This window comes from Zonotrichia albicollis, chromosome 5, assembly GCF_047830755.1.
Source record: "Zonotrichia albicollis isolate bZonAlb1 chromosome 5, bZonAlb1.hap1, whole genome shotgun sequence".
In the NCBI taxonomy this organism is placed as follows: Eukaryota; Metazoa; Chordata; class Aves; order Passeriformes; family Passerellidae; genus Zonotrichia; species Zonotrichia albicollis.
This window is the reverse complement of record NC_133823.1, coordinates 60791054-60817503: the sequence shown is the minus strand read 5'-3', so window position 1 is coordinate 60817503 and position 26450 is coordinate 60791054. Positions and strand designations below refer to the sequence as shown.

At 35.1% G+C, this 26450-nt stretch overlaps 1 protein-coding gene across 7 annotated transcripts in view; it reads right to left on the bottom strand.

The window, feature by feature from the left end:
• The window catches only part of PCDH7 (protocadherin 7), a 268452-nt gene that overhangs the window by 138122 nt on the left and 103880 nt on the right, over positions 1–26450 (bottom strand). For 2 of the 7 annotated variants that reach the window (XM_014265583.2, XM_014265585.2), the window contains one exon: positions 6277–6493. The exons of 1 other annotated variant lie outside the window; for it this stretch is intronic. In XM_014265583.2, the coding sequence (XP_014121058.2) occupies positions 6277–6493 (217 nt within the window). The remainder of the gene's footprint in view (positions 1–6276; positions 6494–26450) is intronic. 4 more of the 7 variants (XM_014265584.2, XM_074541835.1, XM_014265586.2 and 1 more) reach the window with 2 other exon arrangements.

Sequence of the window (26450 nt, the reverse complement as noted above, 5' to 3'; positions counted from 1 at the left end):
ATGGCATTTCAAGCTATCTGGTATCAATAGGCTATTTTTAAAAGTGGTGTGAACAGTTATTAGTGTGTGTATTTTCTTTTTAAGAGCGGGATGATGAAATCAGGAGTGGAGGAAGAAATCCTACAAGATGATTTTTCCGAAAAAAGGCATATGCTATTCACTGTACAGCACAAAAGGAACTAGAACAAATACAATGGGAAAGCAAGAGAGAACAGGAAGAGACATACAGTTCTATTCAGAAAATCAGAAAAGTGCTGAATAATTTGTTTTGCTACCAATGTGTGGGGGTGGATTTCCAATACAGAAATATGCATTCTTTCTTTGATTCCAGCAGATCCAAGCATATGTTCTCTGAGCAGTTAAAATCCTGATCAAGCAGAAAACCATTCACAGCAAACTCAGGTACTCTTCATGAACGGAACGGAGAAGTTGCTGATATTTGTTTGGACACTCAAGGAAAATAGACAAGGTATAAAAAAATGTTATTTGTTGTCTTCAATGAGAGATATTTCTCATTATATTTGGGGCTTTACTTTGCACAGTGGATTTGAAGTACAATGTTAACATAGAATAGTTAATATATAAAAATATATATCAGCATTAGGAATTTAACACAAAGTATATTTCCCTCATTTCTATTAGAAGTATATATGCATAACACTTCAAAATACAAGTACCTAACGTACAGGCACAATATAGTTTTCAAAGTTAAAGTATTATTGTGCATATATATTATCAACCTTGTTCCTCTGTTGAAAAAATTCGCAGACATACAGGGTAAGGTGAGCTAAAGGAACACAGTAAAAGATTAGAAATGGTAAAAAATCAAGGAGAAAAGCAGTCAATATTCTTCCCAGACAGGTTCCTTGCCTTACATAAGACTGCACTGCTGTATCAGGGATTCCAGCACAGTTTGTCTTCTGTCTTACAAGCCAGGCTTTTTTTTTTTTTTCCCTCATAAAATCTCTTTTCACAGATCTTATCAGAATGCTGTATTCTCAAAAAAAAACTGGTTCAAGATATCATTCATCACTGAATATGTATGTGGTCCAAAACATTACCCATGTATGTTGCTAGTGTTACAGAATCCAAAATTCATCATATGCCTAATTATAGGTTAAGATTCATCAGAAACAAGGATAAGAATTCTTATGTATTTGTATTATATAATAATTTTGCAGTACTTTCTTGTATTTTGGGTTCATGCATGCAGAGTGATATGTAAGAAAATGCAGAGACAGCAGCCATGACAGAATAAAAAGAAACGAACCAAACAAAAAAGGAATGGTTACTGTGTAATCATTACATTGAAAGCCTTTACTGCCTCTCAGATGGACTACTTACATCAACATTTTCCGGACACAATTTTAAAACAAAATTATTCTCATGCAATTTTAGGACCTGAATTCAAGAGGAAAGAACATTTGAAAATAATGGGAACTGCAAAAATGCAGTCATTCTCTGAAATAAGTCAATGAGTGTCTGTTTGCCATTATACAATAAGGACAGTTAAGTCTCCAAGAACATTAAGCTGTGTTATTTGCACAACAAAAAGGTAAAGGAAAAATAGATTCTGTAAACATGAGTTCTCTAAATTAATTTATTCTTTTCCTCACACTTTGGTCCAGAGAACAGATTAAGAATCTATTTCACAAGCAAAAGTGAGAGAATGCTCTTATAGATAAAATTAATTATACGTATTAATTGTCAAAATTTACTTCACATTTTCATCCTTCTGTACGTTATGAATCCCTTTTTTATACTGATGGTGGAACTTTGACTCTTGCAGTCTAAATCTGAAATTGTAATTGAAAACAGAGCATATTATCAGACTATGTGAACCAAGGTAATGCACTTCTCTTCGCTGGCTTTTATTTCATGTGTCAGTCAGAGAGTAATTTATCTACTGATTTCTTTGTGGGAGTCAAGTAACTGAATCACAAAACTTCTGAGCTCCTTTTTAAGCTCTTCTCCTTACTTTATCTGTGACTTCAGACATGTCACTTAATCTTTCTTTACTCCATTTCCCCCTGCAAAAATGGAATCTGTAAACCATTCCTTTATTTTCCTTCTTTCACAGAGACAACTGCTCCTCTCCAGCCCTATTTGATATTGAAACACGGGCTAACCCAGCATTCTGTGCTGCAGATCAAAGACATGTTCATGTAGAAGTACCTGAGCCAGCTTTAAGGCAGGTATCTCAGGTGTGGCACACAGTTTAATTAGGACTGCATGGAAACAAATCTCGAGGGAAGATCATACAAGCCATAACCTGCAGTGCTGCAGTTTCACCACTGTAGGTCCTCTAGCTAAATTAAACAAAAAAAAAACTGATTAGGCTGCTACATGCATAAATAAACTGTAGGTATGCAGAAATCAGGGGGTAGGGAGAAGGAATATAATGAAATATTTCTGAGAGTTGCAAGAAACATGAGAGAGACCTTATAGAACCAGGTGAAGAGAAATGAAACAGAACAATGGAAGCTCCATTTAAAGATCATATCTGTAATTAATAACACAGAAACTAGTATGAAAAAGATGTCTTGTTCATTCTTCAGATTTTGAGAATACATCTTCAGCTATCCCTACCTTTGCTAGAAGAATATTTATAACCTAGGAAGCTTTATAATTCAGAGGGAAGGTAAACTATAAGGAAACATAACAATCCATAGTACTTGAAAACTAAAATAGAATGCTTCCATGCTCTTCTTCATAATGAAAAGAAAAGGAATAGACACTAAATAGTTAAATAAGAATTTAAGAAAACCAAACCCCAAACATTTTTGTTAGCCTTCAGAGGATTTCACTGTTGAAATTCTTCAGGCCGGTAACTTGTCTTGTGGCAAATTAGTGGGGTTTTAGTACTGTTATTATTATTATTATTATTATTATTATTATTATTATTATTATTATTATTATTATTTAGAAAATCACATGCTGACTATTAACTGTTGGGGTCAGGAGGAGAAGTAATTCTGGAAATTTCTGACTCAGAGTTTTTTCAAAATTTTCTTCTGAGATGTATTAGGCATGGTCAGAACTAGAAAGCTATGACAAAAGACCAGGAAACTAATTTAGCATGGTAATGTATTTGCCCTTGATATATAAATATGAATGTAATGGAAATGTTCTTCAGAAAATTATTGTGCAATTTACATTAAGACAGTACCATTCTAACAGCAAAATCAGAAAAGGCTGCACATACGAGCAGAATTTCTTTGCAAGGAAAGCTCCAAGGGCAGGGGATAAATTAACTCAGAAGTTACTTTTGGTTCTGCAGATTTTACTAATTAACAAGATCTTTGCATACTGAATTTTCACAGTCAATCTGCTAGCATTTTTTTTCTTTCTTTTTTTTTTTTTTTTTTCTCCCACATCTGACACCACAGCTAATCAGCAGAATAAAACTTCAATCTACATCTGACAGTCATGTAGGCTGGTGGGCAATGTTCACCATATTCTAAGAAAATCAACCCCCCTTATCCATTTTTTCACTTTTGCAGTGTTTTATTCTCAACCAAGAAAATGTAAAGAAACTCTTAACAGCAAACAGAAAGTTGAATTTCTTATATACTCTGCCTGTGAGCTGAACCTTTTTAATTTGCAATAGCTATAAAGATTACTTGTTTTCCTTAGTCATCTAGGCTTAAAAAAATAAAAAAGGAGGAAACATTGGAAGGTTTCATGTACTGTGCTGAAGATTATTATTTCAAATTCTGAAATGAAAGGAAATCCAATGCAATTAGTTATAACTGCATTGTTTCACACCAACTGAAATTAAATGGTAAATATTTGAAGTAAAAATTAATAACCAAGATCATTTCCAAACTGCTGTTTCCATGAAAAATCTTCAAAAAAATCCAGTATAAATCCTGATTAAAACCTAACCTAGCCAAACACTGCAGATTACCTAGATTCCAATTAAATGTGACAAATGAATGCTTGACAGACTTCAATTTCAATTCTATTTCTGTCAGAATGATCCATTAATATTGAAGACTACATTATCAGAATTTGAACAATTCAGTTGTTAAAATGCAAGTGGACTTAAGAATCATATGACAGAAAAATCTTACTCAAATATCTGGTAATAAATGTATGAAGGAAAAAAAGTACATTCCATCCGGATCCATCATTATTTATAGATTATTGTTAACACGAATTTCTGGAGGTAGATGACGTGCCACTGTTGAAATCTTGTCTTTAAAATGTGACAGCAAAATCCAGAAATCTGTACAGTGTAATTTTCACCACAATATCACCCAGCTTTTAAAGGTCTTGTTCAAGGTTTTATGAAGAAGGAGGAAATCCTGATTCTATGCATGTATTACCAGGCAATTTTTTTTTACTGGAGACTTTTTGTTCATTCAGCATGAACTAATGTATTTATCTACCTCTATGTTTCTATCCATTAATTTTAGAATACTATTTTCAAAAACAAATCCAAGAAATTTATCCTACCAAATATAAAATAAACTATTTTCAAAAAAAGAAGCATGTAAAATATTTTAGTTATACGAGTGCAATTCCAGTTTTTGCATCATTATGAAAAATTATTTTGCTTTATCTTATGACATTGCTCAAGCACTTTTTGTTTTCAGTTGCACTTCAGTTAGTGTGATTTTCTTTTTCATTGTCTACCAAATACATTAAGAATTATATTAATTTTTGATTCTACAGTTTCTCCAGCGTGGATCATGCATATTCTATGTTAAAATACTTTCTGAATTCAGAATTTCATTCTACAAATTCTCTGCATTGCTGAATTTCCAAGGGAATTGACAAGTTGTTTAATTAATCATCCTAACCACAAAATCTCACTACAAAACAGACAATAAAATAATCAGCCCAATTTAGGTACAAACTCTACAAGCTTTTTTTCTGACATTTTTTCCAGGAATACCATTATCACTTTTTCCCCTTACCACATCCCCAGAAAAATGAAATGTAATCAAACATATTCATATAAACAACCAAGGAAAATATATAAATGCAAATGTATAAACATACATAATCTAATATAACTTTAAATGAATAATACTGTCTTCCTTTTTAGTCAATTGACTTTTTTTCTATTGGGATATACAGTTCAAGCATATGTAGACTGCTGTAGCCATTCTTCAGCAATACACACTAGATTTGGAAATATCTTACCATGAAAAATAACATAGTTTTAATGGGTTGACATGTCTATCTCAGATAAGACAAAACCCCAAGAACAATTATTCAGTATTGCAATCTCTGAAAAACTAACATGCACTTAGCCAAACTAATTAATTCATTCTATAACAAAAAAATACACCACCCTTCTTGCATGTACCCAACTTTTACAATTAAATTAGAAAATCCGTTATTTCTTTGGTTATCAAAGAAATGTTTGACACGTATTAATTTATTTTGTTGTTTATGGGCCAATGAAAATACAATGAAGTCAGTCTCTGACTCCATAAAACTTTAGATCAAGGCCAAAAAATGGAGAACGGTGAAATATTCCTGTTTTATAAAATACATTTCAAAATGAATAAGTCTTTGTGGCTTTTTAATCCTGAATAGTTTTAGATAGAAAGAAAAAACAACCCAACCTGAGACTTATATTAACTTTTTTTTTTGGTTTTTAATAGTAGGAGAATTACTATGGAATAAATAATTATTTAACATTTTCCCCTTCTACTTAAATGGGCCCTGAATTTAAGTGAAATGTTTTAAAATGTTGTCCAAAATAAAATGTGAAGAAAAGGAAAGTAATATTCTTCTATTCTGAATAATGAAGAATGGACCTGACATTGTGTTTTATTTTGAAAACTGTCTATACAACATTTTTGGGGAAAAGAGAATTCTCTAGAGTGGGGTTTTAAAATACTATTTTATTTTCCTAATGCTGTATATATCACATTCTGTGAAATTTCCTAAGTAGGTTTTGAATCAAAAATGGAAGGAGATGAGGATATATCTGTCCTTTATGGTCTTTTATCTAAAATGAAACGTATAAAATTTTATTCAATTACCATTTCCCCAGACCTCTACTGATATTTTTTTCAGTGTTTTAACTGTTTCTGCAGTATAGATTTTAAGTAATGTAAAAAAAACAGCTGTTTTAATTAGTGGTGTTATGTTCCATTATTTTGTACACCTGCATTTTAACAAACTTTAAAATCAAATTATTACAATCTTAACTATTTAATGTATTTATTTATGTTTTTGGACTGACCTTTCCAAAGTCTACTTAGTATCCCTTGCTAGTGAGATTATGTGTGTGAATGTTGTGTTTGCCCCTACCATTTTCCATATGCTCTGCCTCACCAACACTGCCATCCGGCGTAGTCCTTTCGTAGTTGTCCTCTGGGAGTGGAAGGGCACCCAGCCTTGGCCCTGATGAACTCTTACTGCTTGGTGTTTCTGACTCCTCCAGACCGCTGTCATAGCAACTCTGCAATGACCCTTGATGCGGGTCCTGAGGCTGACTCACAACAGAAAACGTCACTCTACGAAACGGCTGCAAGAGAAAAGAGTCTGAATGTCACTGCAAAGTTCACTCTTTGGACAACTGATTCTCAAAACATGACTTAAGCAAACTAATATTTTAACATTTACCAATCAAGCAATTTTTGTCTACGTTAAAGCAAACAGAAAGTACAGTTCTTACATAAAAGGCCACTGGACAGAGTATGCATGGAATTTTACAGTAATACGTGGTCAGAACCTTCAGGCAGTTTATCATAACCTCCTTTCAAATGGCTACATGGGCTAAGATAGCTGGTTATAATTATTTATAAATTTTGTACAGCTCTTTATCAATCAGTAGTAATAAGTTGATCAGAATTAATATCAGACTGCATAAATGACAGTGTGTGCACATGTATGTGTAAGGTTGTATGGCTGGGTAAAGATGCTCATCTGTGGACTATATTGTGGGTATTATGAACATAGCAATACACCCATAAGATTTCTATAACATCACTACCTGTTAACATGGGAAAGGAGGGGGGAAAAAAGGAGGAAAAAAAAAAGGAAAGGGACAAAAAAAGTCTCTTAGGTCCTTTGCCATAAAAGCCAGCGCCTGGAGACAGGGTGTGTTGCCAGCTGACTTAATAAAGCCTTTAAAGTACCGCAAGCACAGCTGACACAACACGCTTCCACTGGGACTGTACAAACATGGATTGTTAGAGATTTGTATTCATTCAAAATGACAGATATTGCTGTTGCTCTGGAAGCCTACATGCTGAACCCTGGCACCAATGAGAATCCCAGGAAATGGAAGAGTCAATCCTTCACATTTCAGAGGATGCTGAGGACATGCAGGATTTTCAGTGAGAAGTAAGGGGATTCTCTTAGGATTTAAACTACTCTCAAGCAGCAATAATACATTTAAAATAATTTAATGATACATTTAGAGAACTGCAGAACAATGTTTGTTATAATAGTAAGCACCTTCTGAAAAAACACCAGTAGATTATTTTTGTAAGACAACACACAAATTTTCCTGTGTTTAAAATGGGGTGTCTGATAGTGCTGTCCTTTGGATTTAGATTTGTTTCAATCCCTATGCTAGACTGAGACATAGGCATACATCACTCCCACTGGCAACTGTAGTGACTATAGGATGGAAATATATATTCAGGCCAGAAGGGAGAAAACAGCAGCTGCAACCACTCACACAAGCCCTGAAGAAGAGAAGTCCACATCAGGTTTACAAGTAGAGGGATAGGTGGAGGTAGTTGCATTTTGAAGGTACAAAATTCTTTTGAGGGTACAAAATTTTGAAGATACCAAGGTAGTTAGAGCTGATGGTAGACAGGCTGGACAACAAATATAATGTTAAACCTTCCTGGCATGAGCAGATTAAAAGTTTAAACAGGTGATAGTTACCAGAAATACTTTACTGTAACTGGTGGACCAAAACTTCATGCAATAGGATGCTGTAATCTGTAACTATACATCAATTGTTAATTATGGGCCAATGACACAAACTGTGAATTTTAGAGATTTGAATTCACTTAGAACATCCCATAGATTATTCCTGAATATCATACTATTCTGGCAGTCACATTTGGATCAGCTGAGCTGGGAGAGAGGCCCTTTGGCATCTACACACATCAAACTCACACAGTCAAACTATGTTTCCTTACTGGCTCGATCCTAAATTTCCTATTGCAGAGTCTCAGATGTCTCAATCCTTGAAATAATTTAGTCTTGATGCAATAACCATATAAAAATTAACAGCTTGAGCTGGTACCTCTGAGGAGGGACTCTGAACAGAGAAAATCCTGGGCTTTATACTTCCATACTCTAAGCACATGGAACTCTTGGGCTCTTCAGCTTCTGCTCTGTCTCTGAGTGTCTGGTCACCTGGATGGGCACAGGTCCCCATTCCCTTTATTATGCAAAGGGTTAGAGATCCATAACTTCTCGCCTGGGGCTCCCAACACCCAGAGCTCCCACTGCAGCTGCTCACCAAGCTACCTGCACTGACTGTATTCCTCAATAGCAGAAGGACTTTGCATCATCTACAGTTCCTGCAAGAGCAGTGACGTAACTTAAAATGGGAATTAGAAAAAAAAGAAGCCATCAAATATTTGGAACTTTATGTTCCATTTCTTACAGATTTCTTGGAAATCAGACTCAACTAGATCACAAGAAGAGAACACCTTTTTATCACATCTGTGGCTACCACAAGTGTAATAGCAAAGTTATCTAAAATAAGCTCTGGAACAAGCTATAAAAGATTCAGGAGCATCCTGTTCATTTTCAGATATTCTTTGAAAGTTATATGCCTTACCTAATTGGCATGTAGGGAAGAGATGTGACAGATGCAAAGTTTGACTGTTTTATAGCTGAGGCTGAAAATTCCCTAAGAAAATCACTACATATCCTTGAAACTACAAGAAATGTGATGTACTTTTACTAAGTTATTAATAATAGTTTTTAAACAGATATGGGTGTTAATCTTGTTTTTCTCCTAAGTGCTGTACTGAATAGGAATTATCTAACCCAAAACTAACACACAGAGTATTCAGTTCAGTAGAGTCCTTTCCACAGAATATCAATGAGAATGACATAATGACGATAAAATTCTTTCTGAAAGAATGATGTGCATGTTAATGGTTATTTTGCAGGATTTATTACACTTCTACTTTCAGTATAAACATCAGAAATCTGACCTTTCTATTGCATTACCTCTGAGAGCCAGACCTACTCAGTCAAATGCATTGCAAATTTTGAATGCCTCCAACCTCATGGAATAACATCATGGCCTGTCCTTTTCCAATAAAAAGAAATAGACTTGGATTATAATATATGTCTGTTACTTGCATAGTTAGAAACACTCCATGTGATTAACATAAAGAATTTCAAGAACAAAAAAAAATTAAATATCTGTATTGCAGTTGACTTTCCCACATGTCATCATCTCTGATATGCAAATTACCATGTAGTTAGGACAGTATAATCTGGGTAAACATTTGTCAGAGCAGAACTATCAGTTATAAAAGATACTGAATTTTTATATACTTGGAATATTTGGGCTAAATGAATTATGGCACCTTATTTTTACACCCAAAAAACTAGGACATCTTAGAGATAAATTTGATAAAAACACAGCAGTATGGGGGTGCTCTAAAATGCCTTTGAAAAAACTCTGTATATGCATGTACATGATACTGGTTATGAAACTCATAACAGTCCTTGGATTGTTACTAATAAGAGCATTTACATTAAATGAGTTTAAATCCCTAAGAACTCAGTTATGAACACTAGAATACTAATACATAATAAGTACTACTTATGCAGTAGTTTCTATCAATGCAATAAGACCCCTCCAAAACCAAGAAATTTCTTCATATACTCTAATCTTCATTTATATCTGTAAAACAGTTGTGGTTTCACGTAAAACTGCATATTAGTAAAACAGACAAGACTGAAAAATTATAAATGCCAACATTACTGTTTACAAAAAGTTATTGGTAAAATGCTGGTCTTTTATGTATTTATTGCCGTGAAAAAAGGATAGTATGCTCCACTTTAACAAGCGAAGATAGAGGATATACTAAATTTTGTTCAGCTATTTATAAAATTACACCAGTAATTTCTCAGAAAAATGGACACAATAAATTTCCAGGTGTTTTGTGGAGTTGTGTGTTGGTGACAGACACATTGACGCGACGTTGCAGCACGGGCAGATGGTGGATTGCTGCAACCTTCCTGAAGCATCCCCATGAGGAGAGCACTCCACCAAGCACGCAGCAAACACCACACTCACATACAGCAGCTGCTTATCTAAGATGGCAGAAGCAGGAAGGGTCTTTGTATAGGTTTACAGTGGCAGTTTATTTCATGTACGTGCTGAAAGGGTCCAGGGACAAAGACAGGGAGAGCTAGAGGGTCCAGGACTATATACTGGTAAACAGGGGTGGAGGCAACAGCAACAATCAATCACCTGAAGGTGTGAGCAGGAAAAGGATTACAGTGACCAATAGGGAAACACAAGGGTGAATAGACAGGGTACCAACAAATAACAAAGAAACTGCTAGAACCTTGACCATATGTGGTTAACAGGCAGTTGAACAGCCAGTGGGCCCACAGGGGGAGTGGCACTGGGGTGGGTTGACAGCATGTCACAGGAGTCCATGGGAGAGGTTAAAGTTCTACGGGATGTTCTTCCAGGGCATAGCCCCAGGAAGCCCAGCAGACCCACAGGCCTCCACAGCACTGAGTCCTCAGCAAAAAGCAGTGAGTTTAATCTGGATGTCCTTTTCATAGGGGTTTTGGATTTCCTGGGCTCAGGTATCTGATTGGATGGGAGCTCTCTCCACCCAGCTCTCTGGCCAGCGGTGTGTCTGGATCTAAGCTTGAACAGGGTTGGCTGAGGTCTTTGCTTGGGTTTGAATGCAGCCTTTCCCTGCCTTATTCAGGGGCTTGTTTTCTTCTAGGTTGATTGAGTTTAGGGGGCAGCTTCAGGTCAGCTGCAATGCGTCATCTGAGTGCTGACAAATTAAGGCACCAACCTATGAGGGGACAGGGTTAAGTTTTATTGATTTTCAATGCACAACATTAAGGCAGCTGTGTCTACCACCACTGTGAATCAAAATGCTTGAGTAACTTTTACCCAAAGTCCACAATTGTTCAATTTGTCTATCCCAGCAAAAAAGCAACATTAAACCTTTATTAGTCCTTTGGTAGGGACTTACAATATTCAGGTTTAGTAAGAAGACAGTAAGTTTAATAAGAAGACTGTAGGTTTGATGATTTTCACCCTCAGAAAACTGATACCATCTTTTCTGAGAACAGCATATGGAGTTCTTCCTAATTGTATCAGATCCTGGGGCAAAAAGATATGCCTTTGCATTATACCTCAGTGATAAATCTTTATTTCTTCCTTGTTTCATCTGTATTACTTAAATGAGATAGTTTCCTTTCCACTCATCCATAGAATAAAAAACACTGCAATGCCAAAAACATACACTTCCTGCTATCTATAGTAACTGTACAACAGAATAAATTACTAGAGCTCAGAGTTTATCTTAACCCAAATTAAATAATTCATCCCTATCCAAGATGGAAACTAAAATTATATTTTCAATACATGAAGAACCCTAGTTTTGAAGGTTGACATTAGGGACAGAGTTTGGCTAGACTTGGTAAAAAGCAATATATCCATATATCTCCACAAGGCTTAATTGTGGCACTTTTTCACCATTATGATAGATATTTTTCTTCATATCCCAAAGTTTGAAGTTTTGCATTGTAATTCCTGATATTTCACACTGCTCTTGGATTATATTCTTTCATAGTTTCTGTATATCAGTTGCTATCAACATTATAAACATTGTTCAAAAACATCCTGTAGTAGCAGGATGCCAAAGTAAACCTTTTTTATGTTTAATTGTTTAGAGAACTAAACTTGCAACCATCAACCATTTCTAAGCCAATTACTTCACAACTTATTCTGTGTACAAAATGTGCACACTAAAGTATAACTATCTTAACTACTTAACACTTGGACAAAAAGAGTAAGGCTTCCAAGCCTTCCTGTGGTCACAATGCCTACATTGCAAAACCATAAGGACTGAAAACATTTTAATCAAATGTAAAATACAACTTAACATGTAGAGGAGCATAAAAAGTTTAGCCTAAACCATATAGTGGCATGTTTAGTATAGCAAGCCAAAGCAAGCTATATTTCTACACATATTTCTACCAGTTTATCCGTCATTGGCATGGACATTACCCAAGGAACATTACCCTGGAACATTAGGAATTAAGGTTCTTATTTTTCCCTGACTTTTAAATCAGATGACTTTCCACTTTAACAATGTGTGATATTTTGGGGTATTATCAGGAGTTTAAGGTGGCCCAAGGGCTAGCTGGAAATCATCTAGTCCAACTCTTGTGCTCAAAGTAGAGTTGGCTAGAGCACTTTTCTTAGGGATCTGATCACTTAGGTTTTTAGGATCTTCAAGAATGGAGACTCCATGGCCTTTCTGAGCAAGATGTTCTGCAGTTTTTCAACTCTAACAGTAAAGGAGGTTTCTCTTAAGTTGCAATGGAATGTCTGTATTTTCTGTTTGTACCGAGCACTAAAAGCAAAGGTGATGAGTCAGGCCTAAATAATATTATAATTCCTGTTAGCTTCAGAAAGTCAATCAATGTCAAGAAAATTGTAAGACTAATACAGTGACTCTGAGGTGTGTATAGGGTAGATCTGAAAAACAGGCAGAAGAGATGCATCAACTGATCACATAAATTCAAAGTGTTTCTTTAGCGCTTGAATTTTGATACAACATGTCATTATCCTTTTCTTTCTATTCGTTCTTAATTGCTGGAAGCTTATTGGAAGACAAACAAAATATTAATGAATGATTCCTATTCTGCATGAATAGTTTCAACCCACACAACTCTTTTCCCTATTCAAATCACATATTTCTACTGTTCTAAACTTCTGTCATTGTAGGTACTATAAAATTGGCAGGAAATTAAATTAAACAGGCATTATTTTTTCAATGGGAAGACTGAAACACCTGAGATTAGTATTAGAGTAGCAGGCTAAAAGAGGAGAAATATGCTGATAAGAAAAATGATTTTTTTTTTTATTTAGACAAATGCAGTAAAAAATGTAACCTTAAACAGGACTTAAATAAAATAAAAAAATATTTTGATATTACAGCTCTGCAGCAGACATTGCCTGTGATGAACTGTAATTAGCTTATTTTCATTTATTTTTGTTTCACTTTTATTAACTTTTCTTGCAGTAGTGGTATTCTGGTCATGAACCAGAAGTGCATTTTTTGTTCTGTAAATAGTTGAAATCCGCATCCACTGATATCTATTAGTTTAAGCCCAAGGCTACATGTTAAGATCTGCTATTCAGGGAAAATATTTCATAATTCATTTTACATTATGAACGTCATATTTTAACATTAAAGCATACTTTTTTTTCTTTTTAAGTTTAGTGCTTTTCTCAAATATTTTTTGTTTTCTGTTGTCCAAACTTCCCTTTCTGAATTGTGACAAGGACTTCTGAGAAGGCCAAAATTATTTTTATTCACCTAGCTACATCCATTAAGTAAATTCCCAATAATATTTGTCTCTAAGTAAACAAATAAAAGGCATTCCTAATTTCAGTGAATACCACCAAAGAACCAATAGTATGAAGAGCATTTCTTACTCAAAGATATTCACAAAGATACAACGCTCTTCTGTGTGAGAATCTTTATATCAAAATACGACACACAAGCTTGTTTAGAAAATTTAGACAAAATCTTAGAAGGCTTGTAGGCCAATATTCTTAGCATATCACAAGAGCTCTTGCTAGCCATTGAAATGTGAGCATAAAAAAACCAAGAATAAATGAGAATCTGCATCAGAGACAGTCAAAATAATTTTAGCATACTCTTTTGACTGCTCATAAAATGTATTTTTGTTATCACTTCTGTGTCCAATTGTTTAAAAATTATAAACACAAAGCACCTATGACACTGAAGTGCTCTCCTATTATTCTGCTGCAAAATTAAATGCATGAAGTAGCATCCAAGACCAATTACAACATGAATTAAGATTTTTATCATATCCCCTTCAATTTTCTTAAAACAGAAGGTTTTCCTATACCTTTCATGAAGACTAAACAGAAATTCAGTGTATCTAGTATTTTTTTCTAAACTCTATGCATTAGATTCCAATATTCTACTCTTTCTAATAATTTCCCTTGAAATCTTCTGAACACTTCTTTGACTCAAATCTATTATTAAAACACTATAAAAGTCTTCTTTTAGCTAAGAGTCCAATATCTGGTACTATACACTGCTTACACTTTCACACGCTTGGCTTCCGTTCTCTCAGACTTTTCTGTGATATTATCTTTTGCTGAAATATTTGGGGAGCCTTTCTTTCCTGGAGGAGTTTGTTTTGTTTTCTTTGGTTTTCAGTGGAGAATATGCTGCCTGAAACTACTCCAGGGATATTAGATCACAGAGTGTTGTGTCTCTCAGCTCCTGTCTTTCAGCATGAGAAATCTTTATCTTTGCTGTGCTGTTTCACTAAAGTCTTTAACTAGCTGAAAACAAACAAAACCCTAATTTCCATCTTACCAGCTCAATCACCCAAATGTTTGGGTAGCGAACATCATCATCTTCTCTTGAATCGGGAATATTATTATATAATTTAATGTCTAGAAAGGAAAAAGAATATGCTCTCAAACCTAGTTATCAGGCATGAACAAGCCCTAGAATGGAGGAAGGCCTTTATAAACCATTTCAAAAGTCATTTACACAACATTTTAGTTCACCTAAGGTATGGACTACAGAAATGAATCTCCTTATCATCCCTGAGTTTGTACTTTGTTATCCTTAGAAGTATCAAGAGGCAAATCTATTCGACCCTTTTGGATCAAATTCCAAAGAAGAAAATGATCCCAAAGCCTCCCTAGATGTCTTGAGCTAAAAGAAGCTCAATTCACAGTATCCGACAAGCTACTCCACAGTGAACGTCCACAAAATGCATATTGTATGAAAATAAGTCCCAGAGCCCACTTTTTCACCCTTCAAATCAATTCCTCTTGAGACATTCTATTTGCTGTTGTACGCAGAGACAATTTTTAAAAATTACTTTGTTTTGTTTCTCTGCTCAAAGAGAGGCCTGTCAGCAAAGGAATCTTTGCCAGAATGCTGCTGAAATGAGACGCAGATAGCTAAGGCATATACAAACCTTTCAGCATATGAAGCCTTAGTATTAACAAATCACTGATGCACAAGTAATGTCTTCTATGTAAGGGAGAATATTCTTGCTGCTCAGATGAAATATTTGGAATAAATTGAAAATACACCAGAGTGTTATGTATAGAAATGATTAGCTAAAAATAAAAAAAAAAAAACGGAAAAGTTTTGAATTACTAATGCATGCACTGAATCAAAGTAGAATTTTTTTTGTGTCTTAGATCTCACCTATGTGCTGTCATTGTTAAAAAAGCCTATTATTAATATTATTGCAACTATTTTGGTTTCAGTTACCGTTGACAAGACTCTAGCCCAATATAAACATGAGGGTCACAGCATCAAATTTTAGGAAAATTCTGCAATAACTCCTGAACAATGAGATCAAATTCTAAATGTATATGAATGTATAAACAAGACATTTCCAGTTTAATAGGGAAGATATGTAAATATATTCAATACAGGTACGAAGATTCATTCATTTTCTGGGTGATTCGGGATAAAGACTTTCACACTGGTCACCAAAATTGTATTGATGATGACATATTATCCAAAATCTGCAGTTGAAATGTTTTCCAAAATTAGGTAATATACTCAATATTTTGTATTGTTTTTTACCTACAATGTAGTCCTCAATGTTTGCTTACTCATTATTCATCTAAGTTATCCAAATTATTCTTTAACCTTAAATGTCTGAAATTTAAAGACATAGTGAGTTTTAAAGCCTTGACAAATTTCCTATAAATTAGACAATATAACCTCAGGCGTAAAATCTCAGTCAACTACACTTCTCCAAAAAAATGAAAGGGCAGAAATCAAGAAGTGTATCCCTTCTTGCAAGATGTTTAATAGAATGAAAATTTTCTTCACTGTATATTGAAGAATTTAAATTAGCTACATAATTTGAGATCACTCAAGTCAGATGAAACAAATGCCATCTTGGTGAACACTGTAGCTATGCAAGTTATAATAATAAACATGCCACAGACTCAAAATGCAAGGCCTTGAAATGCAAAATTATTAATTTTTTCCAGAATTTAGATATTTGGAAAAGCAGTATAGATTGTACTATACAGGAAAAAAAGACTTGAATGAATGTGAAAATACAATTTGTTCCATCATTATTTTTTTAATCAAGATTGCATACACTTTCCTTGTGACAGATATATTGTTGGAAAAAATACATTTGAATAAGGTAATTGAAGAGGAAAATGATAAAAGGTAGTTACAGACTAAATAACAGATGTTGTCTATAACCAGAACTACACCCCAACAATATTTATCTACACAGGTACCTTGTGTAATTAAAACTCCTGATAAAGATGTGGACGTATTTGTTAATTTGCTTATTTTTTGCATTTCATATAGAAAAAATAATTTAAAAGGATTGCATTACTGAAAAGATATTATATGCATTTTCTGTTACTGTAAGAAAATGTTTGAATTTAGTGGGTATTTCAAAATTAAAAGCATATATTTAAATTATAAAAAACTAATGGTTGCAGAAATACCCAAAATACAAAAAAGGAAAATATGGTTTTTTTTTCAAATTAATAAATTATGAACTTGCTGATATGAAGCTATTGCTTACTCTTTTCTACTATGGCCATCTGGAACACCATGCCTGTGTCTGTAGGTTAAAAGTCACTCTGTAATTGTCAGCAATATTATATAAAGCAAATTGTTTACAAGTACTGAAATGTGAAACAGTTACTTTAGACTTGACTCTAAATGTTCATTAACTATTTGAGAATGTTGTTAACATATTAAAGGTGCTTTGTATGCACAACTTTATAAGAAGTACTGATATATTCACTTGTGGGATCGATTACAACCATCAACTTGTTATGCAAGTATAACTGAGAAAATAGTGTAATGTCACAGAAGAACAGGATTGATTCAATTTTTTTTTCCGTCAAAAGTCTGGTGGTGAAATTATATTAAAACAAATGTTAACTTGTGTTGTCTAATAAAAACTTTCCTGGCAGATGTTTGTCAGTGCATGTTCTAGCCAAATATTAAAAGCATGACTTTTGGAGAAGCCAATGAGACAATTGTCTGGGGAAAAACAGCATGGTCCTCACTAAATCCTTGAATATAACTACTTTTATTATCTTAGGACTTGATTTTCACATGTGCAGTTTAAATTTCATTTTTTCATGTCAAAATCACTTTTATCTTTCACATCAGATTTGGCCCCAAAAAAGAAGGATATATGTTAATTACTCAAAATATTTTCATCATACACTTGGAAAAATCATCAGAAGAATTTATGTATCTGAATACAACTCAAAGTAATATGCACACATGAAATACCATAAAAAAAGGAAAGCATGAGTTATAATAAAATATTTAAATTCAAATTACTCACAGGTAACACTTCATAGATCTGTTTTTCATGTACTGTTGCTATCAGTAAGTTTTAATAGTCACACTAGTTGAAATATTCTCTAGCTTGTCCACATTAAAAACAGAGCACCTACTCAATTAAAAACATGGCTGTACATGTCTGATTGCACCAACAGTTTAACAAAGTTTACATGTAAAACTTCAGGTATGACAACCATCATTATATAGGGATAGGTTATATAAAAATACTTTATTCGGTTGATGAACACAGAATGTCCTTCAATGATTAGAACCACAGATTGATGCAAAGATTCCCTTGTAAAAGATTCAGGTCTTTTGCTTCCCTTCCAAAACCTTTTATGTGTAGCTCAACTGTGGAAAGGTTCACAGACATTTCTTTGGATTGGTTATTTGTTTGTTTGTGAGAAAGATGCACCAATTTCCCTTAACATGTATTTGCTAGATCTCATGTTCCTTTAATCACTTTAAGGCATTCTGAAAATAAGACAGTAGAAAGAAAAAATACTCTAGGCTTCATAAATGGCTGGTTTTGATTGAATGTCTCTTAAAAATATAATAAAAAAGATTCATGATACATTTTGTTATGTGGCTGATGAAGGATGAGTCCAAATTATGGTTCACTAAACCCTAGAGCTTTAATAGTCACTGCATAGTCATCCCTGTCAGTCACATTTTTACAGATATTTTTAGATCATAAGAACATTATCAAAATTGTTCTTAAAGACACTGAGTGTCTAGAAAGTTCTACAAAGAGATCAAAAACTGGAGTTCATATTCTCTCATTTCACAGCTATAGACCAAATTGGTATCTTTCAGCATCACTGGAAGGAAATTGCCTGATGAATTTCCTGGAAGAAACTGCAGGCCAAGAGAACAATACTGCGATTGAAAGACGATTAAAAGAAGTCCATGTTGTGTTTTCAGACATCCCAAGTCATTCTTACTGTGCATTTTCTCAAATATTCATCTAGGAATGTTTTTAATGCTGTGACTGTAATTCAAGACAGTCTGATGCTTGTTATCAGTTCCAAAGTTTTTAGTATTAAGGCATTATTAAAGAAAATGTGCCTAACCGCCTTTCTTTCTCTGCAGAAAGGGAAGGACCAAGAGCAAAAAATGCTTTGGACACTTGATGTAATTCCATTATTTCATCATACAGTGTCATGCAGAACATAAAGCGAGATAAAGAATGTGACATTATCAGTTCTGGGATAATTAGGTGTCACAAAATAAAAAAGTAACATTTGACTAAAGCAAAAAACAGAATGAAAATAAAATGTAAGAATTTTTCATTCTAAAACATAGTTTTTAAAGTATTGTCATTCAGAAAAAATTAAGGTCACATCTTTAAAATGTCATGTAACTTCGAAAAGAATCACATGCTCCACAGGGTTAGGCTGGTCTGCAGGTTCTGATAAACTGCATGGATATCAAGTACTGGAATCCTCACAGGACATGATCATTCTTAATATTCAGCAGGGCAGCAGCATTGCTTTGATTTTCTCTCTGGATATAACAGAGAGAGCCTTTCTGGCAAGGAATCCGGGCTTCAGTCTAAACTTTGCTATGCATCTACACCACAAATTGGTTTTCTGTGAGAAGTCACCCCAGCCAGCTCTAAATGAATTGCACTGGAATGCTGTTTGTGAGCTTCTTAAGTGCTTTGCGTCTGTATTTATACAACACCATATAGCTGAATGTGTGCAATTTCCACATTGAATGCTGCAACTTTCAGGATTAATTTCACTATTTATTCTTCATTTACTCCATGTGAATGAATAAGATTAGGGAGGTCAAACCCTTGGCTGATATAAATCAATGTACTCTTGTTGTCTGACTCCAGACGTCTGTTCTTTCCCTAGTTATACCAAGTTGTTTTTCTTTTCTCAAACAAAACAACATAACGGGCAACAGCATTGTCATGGCTGCAGACAGTCTTGGATCTTGATTGCATGAGGCAGCATGCACTTCACAAAGCCAGCTGGCATTAACAAAACGCTTTCTGGTCAATGCCCTCTAAAAATAAAACAGTATCAATCTCACCAAGAGCAGACCCCTATTTCAAAGTCCAGAATTAAATGCTGCTCTCCCATTTTGCTGTTTTGCTCCTGCCACTATGCCATCTGGCCAACAAAATCATTTAGCACTGCATCAGTTTTATGTCTGTAACTTTTAAAGCACAAATATTTATATTTGAGTTTTGTCCAAAAATTCTCCCCGATAAGTGGTAGAAAAAATGTTTCTCTTTCCAGTTCAGGACAAACAAAGCAGAAAGTCTGGGCAGATGTAGGGGAAAGAAACTTAATTCAAGAATGTTACAGAGAAAAAGGAATTCAATACTTGTGAGACTTTAAGACAGATTTGAATAAATAAATTATAATTGATTTTATGCAGATATCTTCATCTTTATGACATGGCTTTCTCAGATTGTTCTAGATGATTATAGGTTATTGGATCAAAACAGATGTAAAACCACAGTCTGTGTAGAATTGAATATATAGTTATTCAGAATTCTGAATGGAACAGTTAGACCAATTATCTTTTTGTTGTCTTTAATTTCATGCCTTCAAAGATGAAATTGCACCTGTTTAAATCATTATGTAAAAGGTAACAGAAAGTGCACAATTTTCTAATAGCAAATAAGTGATGCTCATGTAATTGCATTTATCACAGCACTCTTCAGTTAGAAGGAAGGAAGTTGAAAGGAAAAGAACGTTGCAAAGCTGGGTTTAATTCCTGGCTCTGCGCAAATGTCATGTTTTGCTTTGGCAATGTCTTTCAACCATCTGTAGATTCAAGACAAGGAATACCCTTTACCTCTGTATAATGATTTCTTTGACCTCAGAAGTAGACTTTGTAAGCCTTTGGTGGAGACTGTTGGGAGCACAGATGGGAAAAACTGTACAAGCTAATGAAACAGGATTTCAAATAACTGAAGACATTGCAGGGGGCCACCACAACCCTAAGAATCCAGAACACAAGGGGTACTGCTGAGTTTTTTATGCCATGAATCTTCTTGAAAAGTGGAACAAAACTCTATGAAAATTTCTGGCCAGCAACCCTACTATAAATATGAAAACATCACTGATAAAATGTTTCCAATACTGCATATCATTATGCAAATTTCTTTCAATTGTTTCCAAATTATTAGCCTCTGCAAATAAACACAGCAAGAATAACTAAAAGTAATGGCCACAGCAGTAGGATTTTACAAACATTGTCTGTGTCCCAACTTAAAAAATATCTTCTGAGGCTTCTCTGCCTCAGTGGAGTATGTGTGCTCTCAAATCAGCTCAACTTCACTGAACTGCAAAGCCAGCTGAAACTACAATTTCTTTAGCTTCACAATTATGTTAATATTTCAAATTCTAATTTTAAGATCAAGGTTGAGCTCACAGATACTCTAAATAGGACATGACAAGCATGGCACAAATAGATATTTTTTGATGTATACAAAAATACCTGGTAATTCACAAGGAAATAAAATAACATTTAAAGTGTTGAAAGACTATTCTTTAAAAAAAGAGATTGTCAAGTCCAAGAAAACTGTAAGAGATTTTTTTTAGATTTTCTTCCCATTTTAATGTAGAAAAGGACAAATTTTTATTATTATTATTATGTATGTGAATATCTGAAATATTTTCTGTACAGATAAAAATACAGGGGTTTTTTTTGTAAATCTGTATTCCTTGAAACAATTTCAATTATGCCTGTTTCTAAGAACATAATTTTTTGTAACACTGAGGCATTTAATTACATTGAAGTTGAGTTGCAAATTTCCTCTGCAAGTGGTTTGAAAAACAAAACGTCACTTCAGAGCAAACTTTATTCATGTTTTGTGAAAAGATAAGGAAGGGATTTTGAAGGAATTTAAAATACTAAGTTCAAAAATAAAATATTTGTATTTCTTCTTTCTGAATTTAGCTGGTTTTTAAGGTGAATTGAGCAATATATGTTTTGAATACATGTTTATAAAAGATAAATGCTTTCAACAAGAAATAATGGAATTAAGAAAACAACTGTTTTCTTAATTCCATTATTTCCCCTACAAACTTTCATTTTGATAAAAAAGTATCTTTTCCTATAAATCAAATGCTTTTTCTTTTCTATATATTTTTCTTCTCCCTACTTATTATGAGTGGAAGAACCCTACTGGTTTTATAAGTTATCAGAACTTCTGCAGTTCAGTGACCCCTGCACAGAACTCACATGCAATAGTGCTAATGCAATGAAACTTTTTGGATAGAAAATCCCTCTCTTCTTAATCTTATAGAAATAATCATTCACACAACTTCATTTAAAATATACCCATACAACCTGTATGAAATTTAATGGTTCTGCACACACACCCCGGGATGAGTGTCTTTACACAAAGAATCATTTGTGTAATGCTTTGTTCTGCATTCACTATTCTCATGCTGCTCATTTTAGGCTTAATGCCTTCTTTGCCTCTGTCTTTAGTGGGAAGACAGCTTGTCCAAAGGACAAGTGTCCTCCTGGTTGGTAGATGGTGTCAGGGAGCAGAATGGTGCCCCTGCTATCGAGGAGGAGGCAGTCAGAGAGCTGCTGAGATGCCTGGATGGTCATCCATCCATGGGCCCAGACAGGATCCATCCCAGGGTGATGAGGGAGCTGGCAGATGGGCTTGGGAAGGCGCTCTCCATCATTTACCAACAGTCCTGGCTCACTGGTGAGGTTCCAGATGGCTGGAAGCTGGCCAATGTGACACCCATTGACAAAAAGGGTGGGAAGAGGATCCTGGTAATTATAAGCCTGTAAGCCTGGCCTCGTACCAGGTATGGTTATGGAATAGTTTATGTTGAGTGTCATCACACAGCACTCACAGGAGGGCCAGGGTATCAGACCCAGCCAGCAGCAGCAGGTTTAGGAGGGGTAGGTCACCAGAGAGACTGGGAATGATTGGATGGATGGGCAGAGTTCAATAAGGTGAAGTTTAATAAGTCCAAGTGCTGAGTCCTGCATTTTGGCCACAAACCCCCCCTGCAGCATTACAGGTTAGGGATGGTGTGTTTGGACAGTCCCCAGGCAGAAAGGGCCCTGGGGGTGCTGGTGACAGCCAGCTGAGCATGAGCCAGCAGGGAGCCCTGGGGGCCGAGAAGGCCAAGGGCATCCTGGCCTGTGTCAGGAACAGTGTGGCCAGCAGGAGCAAGGAGGGCATCCTGCCCCTGTGCTCAGCGCTGGTGAGGCCTCACCTTGAGTGCTGTGCCCAGCTCTGGCCCCTCAGTTTGGGAAGGACCTTGGGACCCTCGAGCGCATCCAGAGGAGGCAGCGAGGCTGGAGAGGGGCTGGGAACACAAACCCTGTGAGGAACCACTGAGGGAGCTGGGGGTGCTCAGCCTGGAGAAAAGGAGACTCAGGGGTGTCCTTATCCCTCTCTACAGCTCCCTGAGAGGTGTTTGCAGTCAGGTGGGGTTGGTCTCTTTCTCCAGGCAGCAGCTGACAGAACCAGAGGCACAGTCTCAAGCTGCACCCAGGGAAGTTTAGGCTGGATATTAATAAAAATTTTTACAGAAAAAGTGATCAAGTACTGGAATGGTCTGCCTGGGGAGATGGTGGAGTCAGAGTCACCATCCCTGGATATGTTTAAAAAAAGACTGGATGTGGCACTTGGTGCCATGGTTTGGTTGAGGTGTTAGGGCACAGGTTGGACTCTATGAACTTGAAGGTCTCTTCCAAACTAGTGATTCAGTGATTCTATGATCTTACTTTTATATGAAACCTTGTGTATGTCTGAGAGATAATCTCCATTGATACATATTGATCTCCATTTTGGATGCTCCTAAACTGGTATTTCATGACCAAATCCAGAATCAGACTTTAGAGAAACTATAATTGACAAGGAAATAATAGATTCAACCACATTCAGACTTGAAAAAAGGATAAGAAAGTACTGTGGTGACAGAAAAATTGTATTACAAGCAGATGCATTAACAATGCAGATGGCCATGTTTGCTGTCAAAATACTAAGAAATGTTAAAGTGACATTAAATCAGAGTAGAAATATTTGTAGGAACAAAGCTCAAAAAGCATTATCATTCCAATGCTTTTCCATAGTTCTGAAATATAAACTCATCAGTCACTCATATACTTTCAGACATTTTGTCAGCTGTTTGAAACTGTTTTCTGTTTACTCAGCAATAGTACAATCATTGGTATTTCCTCCAATAATTTATGTCCAACATTTTAGTGTTCAGTGTTTCGCCATAAAGACAGGCCTGCACCCGGAATTATTTTTGTAGTAAATAAATAAATCTGACCCACACTTCAAAGATATCAAGATATTTTTCAGTACTTAAACTTCCTGAACAACAACTTTATGAACGAGTGATAATTTTAGACTGGGCTATGATGTTGTAATCTACAAGCAATTCAGAATATGAATGAGTACCAGTAAGTTCTGTTTGCTGCTTGTATATAATCATATGAAGTAAGAAAAACATAAGTTGTCTGAATCTTCAGAGCAGTAGAGGATACTTTAATTCACTTAACTTTTTGTGTCATAAGACAGTACCACAGTACATTCCACTTTCTAGGTCAGTTGATAAATAGTCAAGCTTTAGCTCTGACTGTGGTCTTTCACAGATGGTCAATGACATCTCTCTGACTGTTCAGTTCACGGCATCACTAGTTAAGATAAATATGAAAAATCATCCCTTTTTGATCCAAGAGTAGGATCCTTGACAGAAATGTGACATGGAGACAGTTTTAGAAAGAGATTCTGGTATCCAGTGCAGTTTAAATCAGAGGGTGACTTCATAGAACTTACAATCCTGTTACAAGAGCAGGAGTGAGGTCAAAATCAGCCTTCCAAATAGTGAAGACTCTCTACTTTATTTAACCTCCTATATCTACTAAGAACAGCTTCCTAATATGTTCTGTTTAGTGCAAACATGGCAATGATAGACTGAAAGGGTAGTTACAAGGCTTCTCTTTTTTCTTTACCGAGCTTTCAAAATGTGAGGGGAGAGTTAGGGGCTGTAGAGCTAGTTCTTCCCAAAGGCATCAGAGAACAATCTAGAGGTCAAAATATAGGGATCAACTTCCATTCATATTCTCATGGAAGAGTAATGCTTAATGGAAGCTGATTTCCTCTTTAGGCAGCAAATGAAAAGCACATTGATTATAACCAATAGTGAATTACACTCAAAAGAGATTGAGGAGCTACAAAGGCATTGTAAAACCACAGGGCTATTATCAGGTCATATTCATTTTAATAACTAATAATTAATAATACATTTTTTACCTACTAGTTTATACAGAAATAGGTTAGGATCAAAAGAAAATTTGTTCTGTATGCCAGACTACTCATGTTGAAGCCTCTCTAGCTTGTTTTCAAGTAGAGGGATTTATTTGGGTTTGACATATTTGGCATTAACTCTGCCTTTCAATATAACTATAAATAATGTTTAAAAAAAGGGAGAAAAAAACCACCAGCTGAGCCACTGAATTCTAAATTCCTGAAATCCATTTGCAGTAGCAAGCTGGTACATTACTTGTTCTTTCCAAATCTCTCTCTCTCTTCAAGTCATTGTAAATTGGAAGTAAACCCTTGGCAGCAATATGCCTCGAGTCTGCACTAACCTGTTCTCCAACATTTGAGACAGAAATAGGAACACTTAAATTTCAAGTGAGCAAGCACTGTAACAGGTGTCTCTTGGGGGTGATGGGTCTGAAGTAAGTGAGCAAGTGAGTGCCTCCTAGGGGTTTAAGGGGCATGGTTAATTATTAACCTCAGCTACTGCAATTCTCCACTACTCAGAATGCATGTTTTAAAATTCACAAGGTCAGAAAATATCTCTGTGTGGGTGGGTGTCTGAGTAGGCTCTCAAGGGGAGAGGAAGACAAACAGTGCTGAGAAATAAAAGCATTTACTGAGCTGCTGAGTGCTAGTCCTAAGAATTATCTTCAAAGATAAGTAGTACTAGAGGAGGGGCATTTAAAGATGTGTAATGAAAAGAGCAGTCAATGATTTTTCTTCAGGAATCTTTTTGGTTTTGTTTTTTAGAAGAATGACTAAGAACAGCAGTAAGTTTTTTTTTGCTTAAATCTGCTGCAGTTTTAGAGTGTCTTTTCCTGTGGTTATTTTTCCTACTCGGTTCTATTTCCTTCTTCATGCACATTTTATGGTAACATTGATTTATTGTACTATTCTTTGGAGAAATTAGCATGCACATTCTGTCTCAGAACTGCAATAATACATTTTTGGACAAAGCAGCATCAAAAATATGACTGAAAGAGTAGTGAGCAGGGCTACACAAAGAAGCTAAGACAGTAAGACAAATCCTGGCATCCTTAAAGTTATTGATCTTGAATCATGAAAGGCCTACAAACCACCAGAAAATCTTTTAAAAAGTTGAATTATGGAAGTAGTTTTTATGGTCTTCATTAGAAATATGAAAAGGGCAAATTACAAATCTAAGAGAGGTTACAATTAATAATTTGCAAATTTTTGCCTGTGTTTGACGTCTTGCTTCCAGTCTCATTGTCTTCTTTCAATGTAATAATGCAAGATCTCTGTTAAATATATATTGATTCCATCTTAACTATAGCAGAGGTTTACATTGATTTTTGTACCATGTTGTCCTTTCAGAATAAATTTTCCATGGAAAATTCTGACATCTTTTGTTTCAGAACAATTAGGGCATGTTGTTTGAATAAATCAGCTGGCTAGGGTGCTTCTTATTTCATTTATAACATTCAAATGAAAAAACCTATTTCAATAATAGAAATAAAAAATCAGCATTTGTTTTCTTGAAAATCATAAATATTAGTGCACCTTTTTAAACTATTTTAAACTTAACAAATGACATTTCCAATAGCAAAGTGTTCCATGTGAAAAATTCCGGAAATGCTCCACTT